The 20,457-nt window shown below is 40.0% G+C and overlaps 1 protein-coding gene across 3 annotated transcripts; it reads right to left on the bottom strand.

The window, feature by feature from the left end:
* Window positions 1–2,235: 2,235 nt before the first annotated feature.
* On the bottom strand, window positions 2,236–16,637 carry SAR1A (secretion associated Ras related GTPase 1A). 3 transcript variants are annotated; one of them, XM_010992780.3, is made up of 8 exons: window positions 16,502–16,625; window positions 16,057–16,117; window positions 13,089–13,162; window positions 12,843–12,962; window positions 12,210–12,275; window positions 9,084–9,187; window positions 6,144–6,275; window positions 2,236–4,700 (listed from the first exon to the last, which is right to left on the bottom strand). In XM_010992780.3, the coding sequence occupies exons 3-8, from the start codon at window positions 13,144–13,146 to the stop codon at window positions 4,584–4,586; spliced, it is 597 nt and encodes a 198-aa protein (XP_010991082.3). In that variant the 5' UTR covers window positions 13,147–13,162; window positions 16,057–16,117; window positions 16,502–16,625; the 3' UTR covers window positions 2,236–4,583. The 3 variants fall into 3 exon arrangements, with proteins under 3 accessions (XP_010991082.3, XP_010991081.3, XP_064344170.1); XM_010992779.3 differs by lacking the exon at window positions 16,057–16,117 and having other exon boundaries at window positions 16,502–16,637; XM_064488100.1 differs by lacking the exons at window positions 16,057–16,117; window positions 16,502–16,625 and adding an exon at window positions 13,990–14,341.
* Between the last annotated feature and the right edge of the window lie 3,820 nt (window positions 16,638–20,457).

Raw genomic sequence — 20,457 nt, 5'->3', positions numbered from 1 at the left:
TAATGACATGTATAACCACCACCCAGGATCTATCTTAGGTCAGGGGTCACTTTTTCTGTAAAGGGCCAGGTTTTGTGAGGCATATATTCTGTCTCAGATAAACAACCCTGCTGTTCTAGCATACAAAAACTAAAGGAATAAATAAAACTTTATTTATGGACCCTGAAATTTTTCATGTAATTGTCATATGGCACAAAATTGCTTTTTTTTTTTTTTTTCCTCACAGGCCATACAAAAACAGGCAGCAGACCAGATCTGGACCACAAGCTGTAGTCTGCCATCCCTGATCTAAGCTAACATAAAACATCCATACCTTTCCAAGGAGTCTCCCTTAGGACAGAGGAACATGAACAAGTATGTTTTGGGGGGGCTGCAGGATATCCCTGAAACAGTCACTACAAGCTAGACATTTTACAAAGGTCTATTTATCACAATATCACTAAAGTACACATTAATTCCAATAAGATTATTTTAGTACATATTTACCCCAGCATTAATGAAAAATATTCAATTACTACTTAAATTACATAAACATTCTGCCTCAATTTTTTTTAGTAAACTAATGCTACTTGGTGTATGCCCAGCACAACACAGGGTAATGCTCACAATGCTTCCAGTGACAAACCTGTTTGAGAAAGGGAAATGATCAATTATGGTATGAGACAGGACTGAAATTAGCAGCCTTCCCATAGCACGTACTGTCTTCTTTTTGTTCTACGACACAGAAGATGGCTCAATCACAGTAATTGTTTCTTATTCTCTAGAGTCCAGTGATTCTCCCTTAATGATGTTTAAGCCTCCAGCATGAACTGTTATGCGTCATATTTTTCTGTGTTTATGGCACATCACAGTAGAGAGTCCCAAGTCACAGCCAACAGCCAAGGTGATGCCCCTGAGTGCTGGCCACGTTGAATTGGCCGTTAATTTTCATGTTCCACTCAATGACACAAACCTATATAAATGAAAAGCCCATGGCATCATTTCACTGTAATGGGGACATTAGTTTCAATCACAAGATGCCTCCAATAATTTTAATACTCAATCAAAAAGAACCTGTTTTGCTTCCCATCCTATTTTGTCCCAATATTTTGGTTTTAGAAACTCATTTGGGTTTTTTTTTTTAAGCAAGGCTTCCTACAAGCCTAATAAATGCACAAGCACAGGTTTCATTCCTTCCCCTATTTTGCCAAATGTAGCATTTAACTCAATTGCTCTAATTTTATATCAAATGATGAGTGAAACCACAGCTAAACTGGAAGCAATCTTTGCAGCGTATTTTTTTCCTTTAAAAAAAAAACTGAAGTGTAGTTGATTTACAGTATTATGCTATTTTCTGTTGTACAGCATAGTGATTCAGTTATACACATATAGCCTTTTTCATTGTAGGTTATTACAAGCTATTGAATATAGTTCCCTGTGCTATACAGTAGGACCTTATCTATTTTGTATGTAGTAATTTGTATCTGCTAATCCCAGACTCCTAATTTATCCCCTCTTCTTTCCCCTTAGGTAACTAAATTTATTTTCTATTTCTGAGTCTGTTTTATAAATAAGTTCATTTGTGTCATTTTTTTAGAGTCCACATGTAAGTGATATCATGTATTTGTCTTTCCCTGTCTGATTTACTTCACTTAGTGTGATAATCTCTAGATCATCCATGTTGCTGCAAATGGCATTATTTCATTCTTTTTTATGGCTGAGTACTATTCCATTGTGTATATATACACAATTAATTTATTCAATTATCTGTCAGTGGATATTTACTTTGCTTCCATGTCTTGGCTATTGTAAACAGTGCTGCTATAAAGACTAGGGTGCATGTATCTTTTTGAATTTAGAGTTTTCTCCAAATATATGCCCAGGATTGGGATTGCTGGAGTATATGGTAACTAGTTTTTTAAGGAATCTCCATACCTTGCTAGCTGTTAATATGAGATTTTATTCAAGTCAGCCATGTCCATCCTGTTGCAGAAGTGACTACCAATTCTGGGACCACCGCACGTCCCAAAGCTTTCAAACGGTACTAAATTTACTACTTTTAGGGCAATGTGTGAACTGGCCTAGCTTTCCCCCACTCCGCCCCATAGCAAAATTTCTCTTACGTCCATTGGAAATATTTCTTTTCACAGGTAGGGAAGAACTTTTGCTTCCCTGCACCCAATAACAAATGTCATAGTATGTTCAAACTCAGAACAAATCAATGTAAAAAAGAAAAAAAAAGAGCAAGATAGTAAGTTTATTTTAACTTTTTATTAAAACGCTTAGGATACAGACTGACTTTTTTTTGTAAATGACTATTTAACTTTTCCTGAAATAGGACATATATGCACTCTGATAAAACAGAATGGAAAGTTTCAATTCATGGGAGTTCCTGTACAAAGCTCTGATCCTAACTGAGCCAAGCTCCTCACAGCAGTTTCTTTCCTCTATCTTAATATAGGAACTGTGTTTTCTGTGGGGCAAGAAACAGACTGATGCCACTTGATTTTTTCAATCTCGACTCTTTCTCCAGTGGCCAAAATAAACCACTTTCACAAAGAGTTGCCTGGTGCAGAATCCATAGTTTCCTAGCTTGATACAAAGTGATTGGGAACCAAAAAAAAAAAAAAAAGGACAAAAACAAGAAAACTAACACTAAAGCAATCATACCCCTCATGTCTCTGGATAGAGAAGTATGGGTTACCTTTTAGCCAAAGGAAATTAAAAGTATGCAGGTTAACTACCTCGTTCATTCACCATTAGCTAGATTTGTTCACTTAAGGCTTTAACCCCTTTCCAAACCAGCTATGCTTGCTAATAAATGAAAGGCATGCTCTTTCCAGCTTTACACTTCATTGAGCCTCTGCATTTGATACCTAGCAGTGAAAAAGTATGCTTTCCCAACAGGTCAGTACTGAAGACTAACAATGGGAAATCCAACTAAAGAACAATACTCTCATCCCAAGAATATGTTATCCACACTTTCCCTGCGCTCACACTAGAAGAATCCACTGAATTTAGTTCAATCCTCTGCATAAAAGCATCATCATCACAATTTTCAGTTCTGAGGAAAATAACTCTCATCTTTCATTAAAGGAAAAATGAATTTTGAAGATATCCTCCCAGCTTAAGACCATCTCCTATCTCCTCATCTATTACTACAAGGGTAGAATATTGTTAAGATCATGAAAATCCAGTTTCACACATGGCATTAGGAAAATGGAATGCTATAAAAATAACCTTCGTCACTGTACTTGGGATGCTGAGGCTTTTATAATGGGTGCTTACTGATAAGCGATGCTGGCTTAAAGGGAACAGCTCTACACAAAGTTCTTGGATTAGAGTTTCCCCAGATTATTTCTGGACTGGAGAAAGGCAATTTCATACTCCTCTACCCCCTGCAAAAAAAAAAAAAAAAAAAAAAATCTGGAAAAGCTACAGATGTTAACCTTTACACACCAAAAATAAACTGATAACCAATAAAAAGACAAAGTTCTTGAAGAGTCCAGTAAGAGACCAAATTCTGCAAGTGGCAATTTTAAAGATCACTGAGTAAATCTTCCATATATTCAAAAATGCTATAATACCAGATTTTTAAATTCTCAACTCAGAGAATTAAGAGCCCTTAATTAAGCTGTTAACTTTGTCCTGTGTGACTCTATTCAGAAAAATTTCCCGTAGAATCTGCAAAAATGACAGACACACCTGCAGTGTGTGACAATGTGGGAGACGTTCTCAAATCTTTTATGAGGCAAAAGTCACTTTTACAACTGAAAATGAAAATGGTGCTACAGAGAAAAATGAAATTTTACAACTGCATAAAAGCAAAGACTGGCTGAAATTTGTAACTTTTTAAGTAAAAATAACCATAACCCACTCTATAATTAAATCCTTTGCAGTGAACAATCTGCTATACATGCCACGATGAAGTCTGACCCTAGCCTGCCACAGTGAAAACCAGCCTCAACTGCGAGGCCAGGGTTCTGCCCTCTCCTAGCTCCCTGTGCACAAGGTGGTGCCACCTCACACAAGGCAGTCAGAGACAGGGGGGCTTCCCTCACCAGCCTGCTGATTCAACACAAGTAAGTTCACTTGACTGAGCTCTGGCCTCCAATGTGTATCTGTGCATAATTTTATGAAGTATCTAAATGCCATTCACTAGATTAAAAAAAAAAAGGAATAGAAAACTCTGGACCAAGTAAATTGTGAACTCATAAAGTTATTAGGAGGGATACCAATTACATTAACAACACTTTCTTTAAAAAATAGAATCACTTTCTTTTGAAATCAACCACAGTGGTGAGACGTGTTTTTCTTTCCAGGTGCCCCACGATGGCACACAGCTTTACTCGGCAAATCCTGCCAACATCCAAGTCCTGGGATGCTGACCTGCACCAGCACGTGGGGCAACGTTACCTCCCAACAGTGTGGAGAAGAGCACATGTCACCACTGGGCGATGAGAGAGCTGACAGAGACTCTCGGCTTCTCAGCGCCAGACATGGTTGGAGAGCTTTCCTTGTTCTATTAGAAAAGTTCATGAGGAAGCTGTGAATAGGATCAGTCCAGAGAAGTAAAACTCTTTTTTATTTTCACTGTCCAAACATCAGTCAATGTACTGGGAGAGCCAGCGGAAGCCCTCGCCATAGCCTTGCCTCTTGAGCACACTGCACATGAACACTTCCATGGGGCGGGCATTCAGCTCCTTCAGGGTCACATTCCCCTAGGGGAGGCAAAACCAGAAAGGCCCGTTAGCGTCTCCATGGTGGAAAAGCTTGAAAGGATGACGACAAAAATCTCATTCTCCATTCCTCAAAAGTAAATTTGGCAGGTAGCAATTACAGAATGTGATCAAGGCCGCACAGATGACTTCCCTAGGCGTTTGGGCTTTCAGGATAGATAAGCAGTCCTATTCTCAGATTTTCTCTCTCGTTGGAAGAGCCTTTTTTAAAAAAATATTTTATCTTTTGTTTTTATTATTTGTATATATGTTTTGTATATATTTTTACTGAATTAGAGTCAGTTTACAATGTTGTGTCAATCTCTGGTGTGCAGCGTCATGTTTCAGTCATACATGAACACACATACATTCCTTTTCATATTCTTTTTCATCACAGGTGGAGAGGGCAAGCTGTGAGGCTCTCTACTCTGCCATCTTGGCACCTTCCCTGAAGAGCCTTTCTTTGAACACACCAACATTCATCTGGAAAGCTATGGCAGCAAACCAAGAAAGAGGCCACTGGGGCCCACAGAACCAGCATGCTCTTTGATGGACAAAAGAAATTCAAGACTTTTTTTTTTATGAATAAGGATATTCTCATTAACCCAAGCATTCAGAAATATACACTAACAACAGGTTATATCAAGAAAATTAAAACTTCATGTGTGTGTAAAAGGGAAAACTAAATTAATTAGAGGAAGCATTTTTAGAAAGAACTAGATAACTGAGAAGAGACAAGACTAAGGAAAAGTCAGAAAGTTACAGATCCCAGAAATTTTTTAAAAATTAAATATGCCCAAACTCCAAGCTGAAAAGACCAGGATTGCTGTTAATTATAGCTGATCTAGATTTTCTCTCTCACAAGCATACTTCTCTGCAACAGCATTCTTCTTCCTACTGGAGACAGCATAACCTACTGAGCTGGAAGACTTGGGTTCTATTCCTGATTTTATCACTGACTTACTTGCTGTGTAGACCTGAACAAATTTCTCTCAGAGTATCCTTATCTTCAAAACAGGGGTAGCAATCCTACTTCTCTAGCAAGGAGCACTGAGGATAATCCAGGACTGATTTCAGTGCTTGGAAAGTGGTATAAATGATCACTCTTCATAACTGAGATTTCCAGTCAAGAAAAATTTCTAACTAAGAAAGCCTCTTCAAAAGCAATTTCTGAGAACTGGACTTGAAAGATAGAAAATTCTCAAAATGATTAAGTTTGCCTTTTCTACCATTTCCTTCATCCTCATATACCTGAGGAAACTCTCATTAGAAAGCAGTTAAAAAAGACACTCCTGCCTTCAGACAGCCCAGAAATCACCTCTAGTAAAACGAATCCTAAGCCCAGTTAAACTTCTGAAAGACAAGTAAAATCTAGGTAGCAAAACATGAATATTTCAAAAGCTGTGAAGTTCCTTTATAATACACCCCCTGAAGATCTTCTCTTACCTTTCCTGTGGTCTGTCCATAAAGCCCAAATATCTCACGGAGTTTTTCTTCGCTGATTGCATCTGTTCTGTCAATTTTGTTACCCAAGATAAGGATTGGCACATTGGATATTGTTTCATCAGTCATTAAAGCCTAAAGACAAGATAAAAAAGAGTTAAGTGAGGAATCTATAGAAGCCTACCAGATAAGGAAAACAACTTTGAACTTCAGTTGTCTGTAAGTGGAAAATCTATTTATACTTGAGTGATAAACTGAAAGTTAATCTTGACGTTATATAACATCTTTAACATTAGGTGAAAAGCCCTTAAAATTACCTTCACATTAGTAAAAATCCCCTAACAGCCTCAAAACAATTACAACTTAAAGCTGTGTCTCTTTACAAGGCAGCAGAACTGCCCAACCTTAACTCTGACCTAAATCACTCAGTCACAGGCCATCCTCAGCTATCTACTGAGCACTGTCCTAGAAGAACGAAGCTCTAGCTACAGAGCCTCAGAGAGGACTGCAGGAATCCCCAAGTATTCACTAGATGCCCCATGTGTGCAAAGCGCTCTCTCAGACACTGAGGAATACAAAAGGAAGGGTACGGCACATCCCTGGCTCCAGAAATCCCCGGTCTATGTTCATCTGTCAACAAAGCAAGGCAAGTGGATGATTAAATGTCACAAGGAACAGGAAGAGAATATAAATACTAAAAGACATTCAGGGAAATAAAATGGCAATGTGGGCTTGAAGAAAGTCTTAGCAAAGACGTGGAAACTAAACTGGACTCTGAAGGAGGGCAGGATTTGGACGGGGGAAAGGAGAAGGAAGAATACAAGCAATGGCGTTATGGTAGGAAAAGAATTCAGGAAGCCGCATAGAGTGCCGCCTGGATGCACCACAGCATGTGCACTGACAGGTAGTGACAGAGTAAACGTGTGGGAAGAGATGACAAACATTATGGTGCCAGTCTCAGAAATTAGCCGCAATAGATCCTAAAGACCCCAAATCCAGAAATTATTGGACAAAATCTCTACTTTTAGTACAATGAATTCACAAATAGTATCTATCTGTGGTGCTCAGGTAAGAGATGATGATCCAGCCTAAGATAGCAGCATGTGGATAGTGCAGCAGGAATTTCAGAGAAAGAAGTGAAGAGACTGATGTCTAAATGATAAGACAGATATAAGACAGGGGTGAAAGCCGGTAGAGATGTCAAGCCTGGGAATCTAGTTCTCACTGATGGGAAAAGCTAGAAAAGGAGAGTAGAGTTGAAAGGATAAAGGGGAACCCACTTTGAGCACCTTAAGTTCTAGGAAATGTTAGACAAAATTAGAGTAAGGATGTCATTCATTCATTAAATACTAACACAGTGCCTACTATGTATCTGATGCTTTGCTAACTACAGGGGTTTCACCAAGAAATAAGACAAGGTCCCTGCCACCTAAGTTCACAGTCCAGTGGGAAAGATCTGTAAGAAAATTAGTAAAGACAGCAGACATTGATAAAGTGGAGAATCTAAAAGTCAGAGATCAGGGAAGGCTTCCCAGAAGTGGTCATACCCGAACTCTGAGATCTCTTAAAGGACATCTCAAAATTTACCAGCAAAAGGGGGTAAGGGTCAGGTGAGAAAACCAGGTAGATACAGTCACTTCTGCATACTTAAGGGAGGACAAGTTATTCTCTGTGTTTGGAATGTAGTTCAAGGTAGGCAGCAGAGAGAAAAGAAGTTGGAGAAATAGAAGAAAGACTGTGAAAGATCTTATATGCTATGCAAAAGACTGGATTTTACCTTACAAGTGGTAAAAGATCTATTAAAAGATATTAAGTAGGGCAAAGACAAGTCTGAGAAAGTTCCTTCTAGCATTATAGTATATGGCAGGGTGCTAGTGGAGTCTACAGTAATTCACTGCATGTCCAGGTAGATAATGGGGAAGACGAATAGTTCCATTCTGGGAGAACAGAATTGGTAGGGAGAGTTGTCTAATAAGTAGCACTATGTATGAGGCTGGAGCTCAAGAGAGGTTTAAACAAGAGAAATCCATTTGGGAGTCATTGGCATGTGGGCTGCAAATGAAGAATAGAAGCCTGGACCAACCTGGGAAGAAGTACAGACCCTGGGGAGCACCAAGGTTTAAGGGCTAAGCAGGGGAACTGATGCTCATGAAAGAGTCTGAGCTGTATCAGCCAGAGAGTGCACCAAAACCAAGAATGAAAAGGGGAGTTTAAAGAAAGAGAATGACCAGCATCAAGGGGTCAGGTAAGGATAAGACTGCCCTGGAGGTGATTCTACATGAGAGTAGAGCTATAGATTCAAGAAACTTACTTACAAATTGAGACAGGCTCAAATTGCCAGGGACAGAAATGCAGAGAGACAGTTATAAAAGAGAAAGAAGAGGCACAGGATAACACAGGCAACATTATAGAAATTATCAAGCTAAAAAAATGCAATGTTGAGAAAGGAGAAAACCTGGAGTGAGTCCTAGCTATTCAGTACCAAACACCACACGTGACGGAAACTAAAGACTGAGACCAGACTGTTAGGGTGTGGCAAGTCACTCAGTGCAAGTGTGGGCAGGCACAACCTGAGAATGAAGACTCAGCAGTGTAAAGAACTCTAATATCTCTAGGTTTCACTATGCCAACACTTCATAAAGAATGACCATATATGAGATGTGAAAGGGAAAGACGTTAATTATGCTGGGAAAACAGGCATTAACTGAGGAGTGTCCTGAGCAAACTGGACATAGAGTCTCCCTGTGATAAACAAAATGAATTTATTCGTGTTCAAGCAGAGCTTCCTCAGGACGTTGAAAAGTACCATCTCAGATTTTAAACACTTTCTTCTTGTAACCAGGACTTTCACCAAATGTTAACTGGAATGATTTAAGTATTGGCACTACTGAGCTGTATGCCTTAAAAGAAACAAGCCAAGAAGAGAAAAAAATATAAACATACATTAAGCTCAACTTTGGATTCCATGAGTCGAGGATGATCTGCACAGTCCACTAGAAAGACAATCCCGTTAATTGCTGGTAGATAATTTTTCCAAACTCGACGAGCTAAAAGACGAAGTTTACAGTTGCATCAATTTAAAAAATATATTCTGAAAATGAACAACCAATGGTCTATTAAGTAGGCAAATCCTGGCCAGTTTCAATAGCATTAGACTCCATATAGATCCTCCCAGTCTTAGCCAGTCAGAATAGAGGGTATAAACTGATGGTCCATGAACTGAATCTGATTTTTTTAATTCAGAAATCAGGGTTTTCTGCCTGATTTTCTGAAAAACTGCAACATCCGGCAATCCCATGCCTATCTATCCACATGCGGGACAGATAATCACCAGCTGGAACTGAGCGGTGGCTGCCCCTTTAGATGAAGTCTGAGTTCTCCAGTTTGCCAAAGTTTCTACCACTCCCTGCTGTCTTATACCCAATTTCACTCATTTATCAGGATGCAGATTACTTGTCCATAAAACTTTAGTCCCAAGTTAGTTCCCAACTAACCAATGTGCAAGTGTACTGACTGTCCATTCCACTCAGCCCTCAGGGAGACTGGGCTTGACAGGTGTTTGAAGTTTCCAGGCCAATTACTTCAGTCTCCTCATTTAACCCCATGTGCCTATAAATTTTATTTTTTGTTAATGACATGATAATAGTTTGGGAAGTAAAGCTTTAATTGTATTATAATTTCTAAGTCACTCATTTCTAGTCCTTTCAATGGGATGATTAAGGAAGCATCTCTACATCAAACATTTAACAATGACTCCCTCTGAAGAGTGGGACTGAGAAGGAGAGGCTGGGGGAACTTGCACTTTTTCCTTTCACATTTGTATACTGATCGTATACTGAATTTGTTACATTGTGCCTGGACTCCTTTTATAAGTTGTTTTTTAAGTTATTAAAAAACCTCCAAATGTACAGCATTTTAGGAAGGCAGCTATGCTCACCACTATACCACCAACGCTAAATGTACAGCATTTTAGTAACTTCTGTAAAAGATCAGCAAAGTTATGAAAAAGTGTTTCTGTTAAATAAATCTTTCTCAGTCAAACAAAACAAAACTATGTACAGATCTTTCTCAACTTACAATGCAGTTATGGCCCTATAAATACACCAGTTGAAAATATCATTAAGCTGAAAATGCATTTAATACACCTAACCTACCAAACATAGCTTAGCCTAGCCTACCTTAAATGTGCTCAGAATACATCAGCCTGCAGTTGGGCAATATTATCAAACACAAAGCCTATTTAATGATGTGTTGAATCTGTCATGTAATTTATTGAATGTTGTACTGAAAGTGAAAAGCAGAATGGCTGTCTGGTACGGAATGGTTGTAAATGCACTGGTTGTTTACCCTTGTCATCACGTACTGACCGGGGGCTGCGGCTGCCCAGCATCACTAGAGACCGTGGTACCATACATCACTAGTTGAGGGAAAGATCAAAATTCAAAATCTGAAATACGGTTTCTACTGAATGTGCATCACTTTTGCATCACTGTAAAGTCAAAAAATCTTAAGTGGAACCATCATTAAGTTGGGGACCATCAAGAGATTTCCCTTCTCACTCTATCAAAACCTGAAAGCTAAATTTATCACACCAAATAACACAAATTCCCAGTTCAGGTGTCTAAAAACTCCTACTCCTTCTGCATTCCCCAGATGGTCTCAGTTTACTCTGTAACTGCATTACCTCTGAAGTTAAATTTGTAAGCAGTTACAAATCCTTTTGAAAGAAGCAGAAAAGATACCATCCATACACCCATTCCTCCCCAAATGAAAATAATACAAGCTTACTATAGAAAAAAAGGAAACAAGTTAATCTATACCTCTCCATCAAAACACAGCTGCTGCTAATATTTCTGTAAATTTTTGTTCAATCTTTTTACTGTACAGGTATTTTGCATGAGTGATGATACTACATATATGATTTTGTAGGATATAAGAATTAAATGAATAAAATAAATTAACTATACATTAATGAAATCATTGACTATAAAATTATTTGGATCTCTAATCAACCTTTTGGCTAAAATTATTTCAATGATTAAAATTACCAATATTCTATTTTTTTACCTAAACTTAAAAAAAAACCTATATTAGATTCAACCTAATAACATAATGCTCCAAAAGGAGACTTCTCAACTCAATAACAAATGAGTAAACCTGACAGAATCTCAACAGTTTCTCTTTCCTACCTTCCCAGAATATTTACCCTCACATCTTAAATGTTCTACTTCTAAGCCTAGAGTCTTGCAAAATGTAAAAAGAGTGTTCATCAGATGACGATGCCCCATTCTGCATATGTCTAAAACACCAGATAGGAATCTGGGAACCTAATGGATGCAGCCTTACTTTTTGAGTAAGGCAAAAAGCACTGGGAACAAGGCAGAAGAAAATGTGCCACTAACCACCCCAGATAGGGAGAGTACACAAAATATCATTTCAGATCACAGTGGTCACAAATAGTCACTGTACTATTTTGTAGCTTTTGACAAATTTACAATTACTTACAAATAATTTCCTACATGTTTACATTCCACTGAATAAAGGATACAAAAGAGACATAATTAAATTCAATATGTGATACTGTACTGGATCTTGTTTAAGAGGAAAAATGATATTAAGGAGATTATTAGAACAAATGACCAAAAAGGGAATATATACTATACAGTAGATAAATAAAACTTCCTGAGCTTGACACCTATTTAGATCATATAAGGGAATAGTCTTGTTTTTAGGAAATATGCATTAAAGTATTAAGGAGTAACAAAGCATGAAGAACTCACAAATATAGTTCAAGAAAAATTTGTATTAGCATGTATTATATAGAAAGGGAGACTAACCAATTTGAGCAAAAGTTATAAAGGAGGAGAGTTCTCTGTATTATTTATGCAACTTTTGACAAGTTTGAAATTATTTAAAAATAATTAAGTTAATAAAACAACTCCATTAAATAAGATCCCAATCCTAAATGCAAGCAGCTTAAAAGGTAAACATGACACATTGCTTTAAAAAAAGAAAGGGAACAAAATGAACCAGAAATTAATACTACCCTTTCACAGAAACGTCTCTTACCTTGCTCATGCCCACCAAGATCAAAAGTTGTAAAAGTCATTCCAGCAATTGTCAACTCTTCTGATGCTGAAAAATAAAGGAGAGAAATAAACCTCTCCATCCAACAAGGCCCAGCCATCAGTGCTGTAATCCACTACAAATGCAAAACCTGGGGGAAGGTATAGCTCAAGTGGTAGAGGCCATGTTTAGCATGCACAGGGTCCTGGGTTCAATCCCCAGAACCTCCTCTAAAAACAAACAAATAAACAAATTGCCCTCCTCCCAAAAAACACAAAACAAATGCAAAACCTAATGAAGCTTTCACTTTGCATAGAAAAGGATACAAGGCTGAAAACATTCTTAAATTATTCTAAAAAGCCAAGTCTCTTTTTCTCCCAGGTGTTTGCTGGTCCTTAGAAGTAGATATGGGAGATGTGTCCCATTACAGGACTAGAGAGAACAGATAGTGACAAAGTTCTAGAGGTTTAGATTCATGGGTATGTAACCTGAGTGTGTCCTATCTGGAACTTTTTTCAAGTGAGCTGTCTTTGGGGGTTACAGTTAATAAAAGAACTGCATCAACTGGGGATTCACCCTCCAGCCCTGACACTGACCCTCAAATGTCAAAAGGTCACCTAGTATTTTCAAACCTACTTGGATGTAGTGTTGGAACATGTTGGCCCAATCTGTCATCTTTGAGCATGTGTAGAAGAGTGGTTTTGCCTGCATTGTCCAAACCCAAAAATACAAGTTTTCCAGATTTCTTGTAGAGTCCTAAAAGAGGGGGGAAGACATTAACATAATTTGCTTTCTACACACCAAAGCTTACTCATATTTAAACTGTTTGAGAAAATGCACAAAGTTTGAAACCGATGATATAGTTCAAGAAAATGGCTTTACCTAGGAACTGGAGCATACTGCTGAAGCCATTGTAGATCCACTCAAAGATGAAAGACATTATTAATGCTTACTACCTGTATAAAACAGGAAAGCAGCACACGTTAGCTTTCTGAATGCTAGTACAGTTCTGAAGAAGTTAACTCTCATTCCCTGGCCCTGATGCACATTTACAGTCCCATGTTCTGAAGTATAAGAAAACAAAGGATTCTGAACCCTGGAGGGAAGTCTCTGGGGTCCTCAGAGCTGCATAAGCTCCTGGTTTTCTAACAGTTTTCAATCTATGATACTCAGAGGACTAGGAGTTAAAGATATACTTTCCTCTTTTACTGTGACTCACTCCTTCAAGCAGCTGCTCATTCACATTCCCTAGATACACCACCGCTGTCTACCAGTTAGCAAAACTTCTAGGAAATCAGCCCCATCAATCATCTGGATCAAAATGTCACACTGATGTATTAAGTATAAAGTAAGAATAAAAGGCATATTAACCTCAGTGAAAAGCATATTAACCCATCCTTGTAAACAGTTCTAAAAAGCAAAGTCACCAAAATCCTATACCGGCTGGCACAATTTGCACTGCTCCATTTACCAATGCTACCTCTTCTTAAACAGTATTTGTTTAACCCCTCTTACAGATATGGGTCTCAACTTAGAAAAAGAGATGATATCACTATATTGAAGAGCCATGAAGAAATAAGAGAGTCTTATAATGTGAATAATCAAGACCTAACTCATTCTACAAATACGGATTTTCTTAAAATAAGAATACTCATTCGGGGCATAGAGGTAGGTTCCTAGCCAGTATATACCTTAACCAGTACTGTTATTAACATCGCTTTCCCTACTGTTCCCTGTAAGTCTAGACAAAAGATGACCCAAAGCTACTAAAAAGTCTACATACCTTGGAAATAAGTAAGAGGAGCTCTGAATGTCAAGAAGGTAGGCTCTAGAGCCAATGGTGGGCGTCATGGTTTCTCAGTGTCAGCATTTCCTGATTACACTGAACATTTGCCTCAATATTTCAGATTTGGTGCAGAAAAAAAGAACAACCTCCCACTTTCACTCCTCTCCATCAGCAAGAACACATGAACACAAGGCTTTATACTTGATGAGACCCACTGCTATCAAACAAAACTTTCATGAAGTTTTTTCAAAAAAGTAAACCAAAGTTTACTGTAAAAGAGTTAGCTACAAAAACCCACCTATATTCTTCATTCAAAGAATGCTAGATGAAGAAGAGATTGAAAAATGGAAACACTATATATTAATATATATATAATAAGGGTTTTGGGGTTTGTTGTTTTTTTTTTTTTTGCCATTTTCAGTAACATCAAAGTGTATTTGCCAGAAAGACCAAATTTAGCAAGCTAAATAATAGTTTTGTTGGGAAATTCAGTCTCTACTTTAAGAAATCCAATGACTTAAATACAATTACAAAGTTACTGTGCTTAAGTTTCCACTGTAGGTAAGTAAAAGAACAGTGTGCCTCTCCTCTGCAACCCCATCAAACCAGTCATCCTTCCCTATTTTCTCAGTCTACTACTTGGAGAAGCACGACTAACCTTTAGAGAGCACCGCTCATCAAGGTCACTCCTACTGATTTGGCCTTTAAAATCCAACACATATACATTCATTTGTACTGCAGTGGTTTGCAGTCAGTACTTTATAGACTCGTTGTAAAGTACCACATTATTTTAGAAGTATTCCCAACTAGGTAAATTCCCCAAAGGTGACAAGGGGAAAAACCCCATTTTAAGGAATTTTTCATGGTTAACTGAACTACTTTGATTTTCCAATTTATTTTCCTTTGACATCCCTGCTTTAAAAGTCCTATAGTCCTACCCTCCAAATGAATCTATGGAGAGTGCTTGAAGAAACTCTTCAGGTGATGTTAAAAAATAATAAAAACTCTTATTAGACCCACAGAGTGCCATTGTATTGCCACCCAAAGTTAAGGAAATGGCTCTGATATCTCCTTCATCCTTGAGATCTTAGGCTGTATCCCTCATGAATAGTTTTTCAGTTTATCCAGTGCCTGCATATACATCTCATTTTAACCTCACACTACCCCCAAAGGTAGAAATCCCTGGCCTCATTTAACAAGATGAGGATGCTGACACTCCTAGATTAACCAGTTTAACTAAGACTGCTCAGCTGCAAAAGTAACAGTGCCAGGATTTAAACTCTCCTTTTTTAATGCAAAAGCCAAAGTTCTTCCTGTTAACATCACATAAAATTCCAGTGCAGATCACAAACTGCTTTAAAAAAAAAGAAAAAGCTTCCTTAAACCATCCCTACACAAATGATAATCTAAAGTTTTCTTCCTTACAACTCATCACAACTTTTGAATATGTTAACAACTAGCATTTTATTTCTTTTCTATCCTTGATCCACTTTACCACTTTATGGCATCTTACGGCAAATTAGACTACTGTAAAATTTAAGGGCTCTAACTACCAACAAAAGCACTGCCAAGATACCCAAAACTAAAACTTGCAAATTTCAGGACCGACTGATTCAAATAAATAAAAGGAGGAGCACTAGGCTGACGATTGGCCAACCCCCCCCCCAAATCTATACATCACATCTTATACATATTCGTGACTTCTTACACATACTCAGAGCAACTTTGAGACATCATTCCAGACAGGCCTAGGGTAGCAAGCGTACAGTTTTTAGCTAAGAAACTCTGCTTAGCTGCAGGGTTAATGTCAAAGGTCAGCCCCATTGCAAAACTCCGTAAAGCCCCCTGTCACAACCTAAGCAGATACATCGAGGTAAAGGAGAAAAGACTGGAGCGAAGAACACAGAGAATTTTTCCAAGCACTGAAGAGTGAGGGAAAGGGGAGGGGAGGTGGAAGGAGAAAATATGAGGTTCGACCCAGGATATCAGAATGATAACACACAGCTGAAGTGGGGGTGGGGCGAGCCCTGACTAGGAGCAAGGAGATCTGGTTCGAACGCTCACACTTGCTATCTGCGGGGCCTTGGCAAATTCACTGTGCCTCGGCAGGCCTTAGTCCCCGAGTCTGTAAAAAAAAAGGATAATCATCAAGGACTCCAATCCACCCCAGCGAAAGGTGTGAGGCTCACCCCACAGAGGGGATGTGAAGCCAATTAGTAAACCGGAGCGCACAGAACAGACAGGAACACTGTTATCGCGCCCAGCAGCTGCAAGACCCCCGAGCGGAATGCAGATGGACTCGAAACCCCAGAGGCCGGCAGGAGACCGAGCAGACCCGGCCGAGCCGGCCCGTCCCCGCCCAGAACAAGCCCCACGGCCCCACAGAACCGCCTGCGTGTCACTTCCCCCTCCCAACCCCGCCTGTGCCGGCCTCTGCCCCGGCCCTCGCCGCCAGCAGCCCTAGCCCCTCCGACCCCGCTCCCTTAGTTGCCGCGACCCTGGGACTCACGGCCCACGGAGCTCCTCCGGCAGCAGCGGGCGGCTTGGACCCTCCCTCACGGCGAACAACCCAGCAGCACCCGGGACCGCCAGCTACTCGCCGGATATACGTAACACTCCTTCCCCAGGGTCTTCCGGATGTATGCTGGCCCCGCCCCCTCGTGGCGTCACGGCGCTTTGCCTTTCGGTGCCGCCCTACTATCGTCTCGAGCCGCGGAGGGGCGGGCCTCAGACGCGACGTGCGAGCTTGGGGGAGGGCCCAAACTGACCCCGCCTCCCCTCGCCTTGAGCGAGGGACGCTCCAGACGTGGCATTGCGGCGGCTCAGAGGGTGGGGCGGGATCTTGGAGTCTCGCGGTGCACCCAGACGCTCCGGATCGCGGCTTTAAATCCGATTGTGTTCCCAAACACTCGGGGAAAATCAGAAGTGGCGACCAGCCTGTAGGTAGGCTCTCGGAAGGAATGGTTGACCTGATAGTCCTCGACCTAAGGTGGATTCCAGCAAGCTTCTGCTTTAAGTCACGGTTCCCTGGGATAGCTGTCTTCTAGAACAGTTAATATTCATCGAGCTATGTTCCAGACAGTGCACTGAGTACTTTGCATGTCTCATCTAATTTGACTCTCATTACAGCCCTGTGAAGCAGGTACTATTATCCCCAGTTTACAAATGAGACAACCGAAGTTCAGGGTAGTCTAGTAACCCAGCCCAAGTTAATAGACTAGGAAGTGGCAGAGCAACACATTGGTTCCTATTGTACTGTCCGTCACGTGCATTTTCTCATTTAATTCTGAGGACAACACTATGAGACTGGTATTATTACTTCAATTTTACAGATAAGAAAGCTGGGTCAAATGGAAAGATGGATGATGTTTTTGGATGGGAAGACTCAGTAACATAAAGATCTCAATTTTCTGTAAGTAAAATTATGAGTAACATAATTCCTTTAAAAGTACTAGTAGGGAAAAAAAAAGTACTAATAGGATTAATTATTATGTGTGTGTTTTTAAGTACCCTATTTGTTCCTGAAATTCAGATGGAAAAATAAATAAGAATAGTCAGAAAACAGGCTCTGAAAAAGAATAACAAGGAGGGGTATCTAGCACTATCAAATATTAAAACAGATCCTCAGTAATTAAAACAGTTTGGTGCTAGTGGACAAAAAGGCCAAAGAAACCAATGGAACAAAGTGCAGATATAGACTCAAATACATGCAGAAATAAAATTAAAGTGGCAACTCCAACAATACTCAGAGGGGGCTGGATAGGCAAGCTCTCCACCTTCCCCCCTTCTTTAATCCTGTGGGTCTTCTGCATTCAGTTTGAATCCTGCTCAGACACAGGGGTCATGGTATGTTATGAGGCGTCTCACTAGCTTTGGCTAAACCAGGGGAACCATGTCCAGAGGACCTGGAACCCCAGTATGTGCACCCTGGAGGCACAGAATGCATTGGATTGCTGGGCCTCGTGGAAGCCTGGCTGCAAGTGGGAGGCTCCCAAACCACAAGGATGGCTTGGGGGGCTCGGGAGGAAGGAGGGAGCACACAGGCAGATTCTCAGGAGAGCTTCAAACTTTACTTACCAGCTGGGCGGCCTTGGCCTAGCTGACAAATGCCCCAAACCACAGTGTACCCACCTCTAAAATGGGTGAAAGAGGTACTGTTATACATGTAAGCAATATTTCCAGAGTATATTTTCAATAAGTGTATCCATTATGTGTTTAAAATAAATAAATAATAAAAGGATTGGGACAATTGGGCTGTCAAGAAAACCTGAAAGTTGAATTTATAAGTCACATATTACACAAAATAAGTTTCAAATGATTCAGAGATATATATGTTTAAAAATGATACCATAAAAGTACTAGAAAAATAGAAAAAAGTATGAATGAATTCCCTATAATCCTGGAATAGAGAAGACCTTTCTGGCTGTAATTGAAAATCCAGAAGTCATAAAAGAAAAGATTGATAAATTCAACCACAGAAAAATAGAAAACTTTTATGTGGCAAAACAACAATAATGGTGATACCATAAACTCAAATGACAGATGACAAGTTGAGAAAAGATATGTTTAATCACATCATAGACAAGTGAAAATTAATATGAAAAAGGCTGTTGTTGGAAAAACAGGCAAAGGAGAGAATCAGACAGTTATCAGGAAAAGAAATATATATGTTAATCATAATAAACTAATAATAGAAATAGATATAGAAAATAATGAAAGATAATACATTTAAAACTCATTGAGATACCATGTTCACCCACCAGGTTGGTAAAAGTCAACCTGTTTACTTGCGGTGAGGCTGTTGTAAAGAGCAGTTAAGGAGGGCCCCACTGAGGTGCCATTTGGACAGGACCTGAAAGATACCTGGGAGTGAAATATTCCAGGCTGACACCGGAACATGTGCAGAAGCCCTGAGGCAGGAGTGTGCATGGCAGGTTCCAGGAACATCTAAGAGATGAACATAGCCAGGCAGGGTGACAAGGGAAGGAGTAGCAGGAGATGAGGCGAGAGAGTTGTGGGATAGGCAGTTAAAAATTGAGAAGGTTCTAAGACTTTACCTCGCTTGCAAGCTAATGAGTTAGCCATGTACACTTCTGTGGATGCTGGCAGATAGGAGACTCCTGGGACAGAGACAAAGGATTTTATTACCTCAAGCATGGCAAGTAGCGTCAGCTTCGTGTTTGTGTGTTTTGCATTTGCCCCCTGCCAGGTCCTTTGGGGGTGATGCAGAGCAGCCCAGGTGGAGTCTGCCCATGTAATGGGTTTGCATCACAGCTGAGAAACCAGAGCTTAGGGAACCCAAGTCTTTCATAATGTTCTGCAAACAAGCCTAGCTGACTTTTAACCTGGAGGGAGATGTTATTACACTGGACATCAGACAAACCTCCCCTGCCCCAGGTGGAGATTCTCTTCCAAGGCTACTCTTTATATAAACATCCTTGAAAAGAGAGTGGAAATAAAGGTATCCAGTACCTCTGCTCCTGGAAGTGCAAAAATATAAGAGATTGGTGGAGAATTATTTCCTAATGGGGGCAGATATTTAGAGCCTTGTAGGCTACTGTGAGGACTTCAGCTTCTAAATTGTGAATGATGTGGAGATGGAGGGTTTGAGCAGAGGAGTTTTGTGTAATTCTTCTCCCCACTCTATTACTCCCCTACACATGCCCAATGTTAGGTAGACAGGTACTCAACTGAAATGGAGACTGAAAAGCAATCTTAGTCAGGGTTCTTCAGAGAAAGAGACCTGATAGGATATACAGATATGCATAACAGGAGATTTATTATAGGAATTGGCCCACTCAGTGATGGAAGCCCAGAAGTCCCACAGTCTGCCATCTACAAGCTAGAGGACCAGAAAAGTCAGTGGTTTAATTCAGTCTGAGTCTGAAGGCCTGAGAACCAGGGGACTCTTAGTGTAAGTTCTGGAGTCTGAAGGCCCTAGAACAAGGAACTCTGATGTCCAAAAACAGGAAGGTAGATGTCCCAGCTCAATAAGAGAGAGAGAGGGAATTTGCCCTTCCTTTTCGTTTTTGTTCCGTTTGGGCCCTCAACAGATTGGGTGATGCCCATCCACATTGGTGAGGATGCATCTCTTTACTCAGTCTGCTGAATCAAATGTTAACCATTTCTAGAAACACCCTCACACACCCAGAAATAATGTTTCACCAGCTGTCTGGACATTTCTTGGTCAAGTCAAGTTGACACATAAAATTCCCCATCGTAGCATCTATTGGATCATGGGGGTCATGGGTGACCTTGATAAATACAGTTTCAGGGGAGTAATGGGGTTGAATGCTGGACTGGAGTGACCTAAGGAGAGCCTGGGAGGGGAAGAAATGGGGCAGTGACCTTGGACAATGCCGTTAGAAATGTGGCTATGAAGGAGAGGAGAGACAGGGAAGTAGAAAGGGCATGGATGATGAAAATGAATTATTTCTTCCTGCTCAGCATAGTGAAAACTGGGAT

The sequence above is a fragment of the Camelus dromedarius genome, chromosome 8, assembly GCF_036321535.1.
Source record: "Camelus dromedarius isolate mCamDro1 chromosome 8, mCamDro1.pat, whole genome shotgun sequence".
In the NCBI taxonomy this organism is placed as follows: domain Eukaryota; kingdom Metazoa; phylum Chordata; class Mammalia; order Artiodactyla; family Camelidae; genus Camelus; species Camelus dromedarius.
Note: the sequence above shows the minus strand (reverse complement) of the source record. Positions and strands in the feature narration are given on the sequence as shown.

Coding starts and splice junctions, on each gene's coding strand:
- SAR1A (XM_010992779.3), bottom strand. CDS start 13,146: ATGTCTTTCATCTTTGAGTGGATCTACAATGGCTTCAGCAGTATGCTC. Junction 12,276..12,842: donor TGTTCCAACACTACATCCAA/GTAGGTTTGAAA, acceptor TTTATTTTTCAG/CATCAGAAGAGTTGACAATT. Junction 9,188..12,209: donor TCTTGGTGGGCATGAGCAAG/GTAAGAGACGTT, acceptor TTCGTCTTTTAG/CTCGTCGAGTTTGGAAAAAT.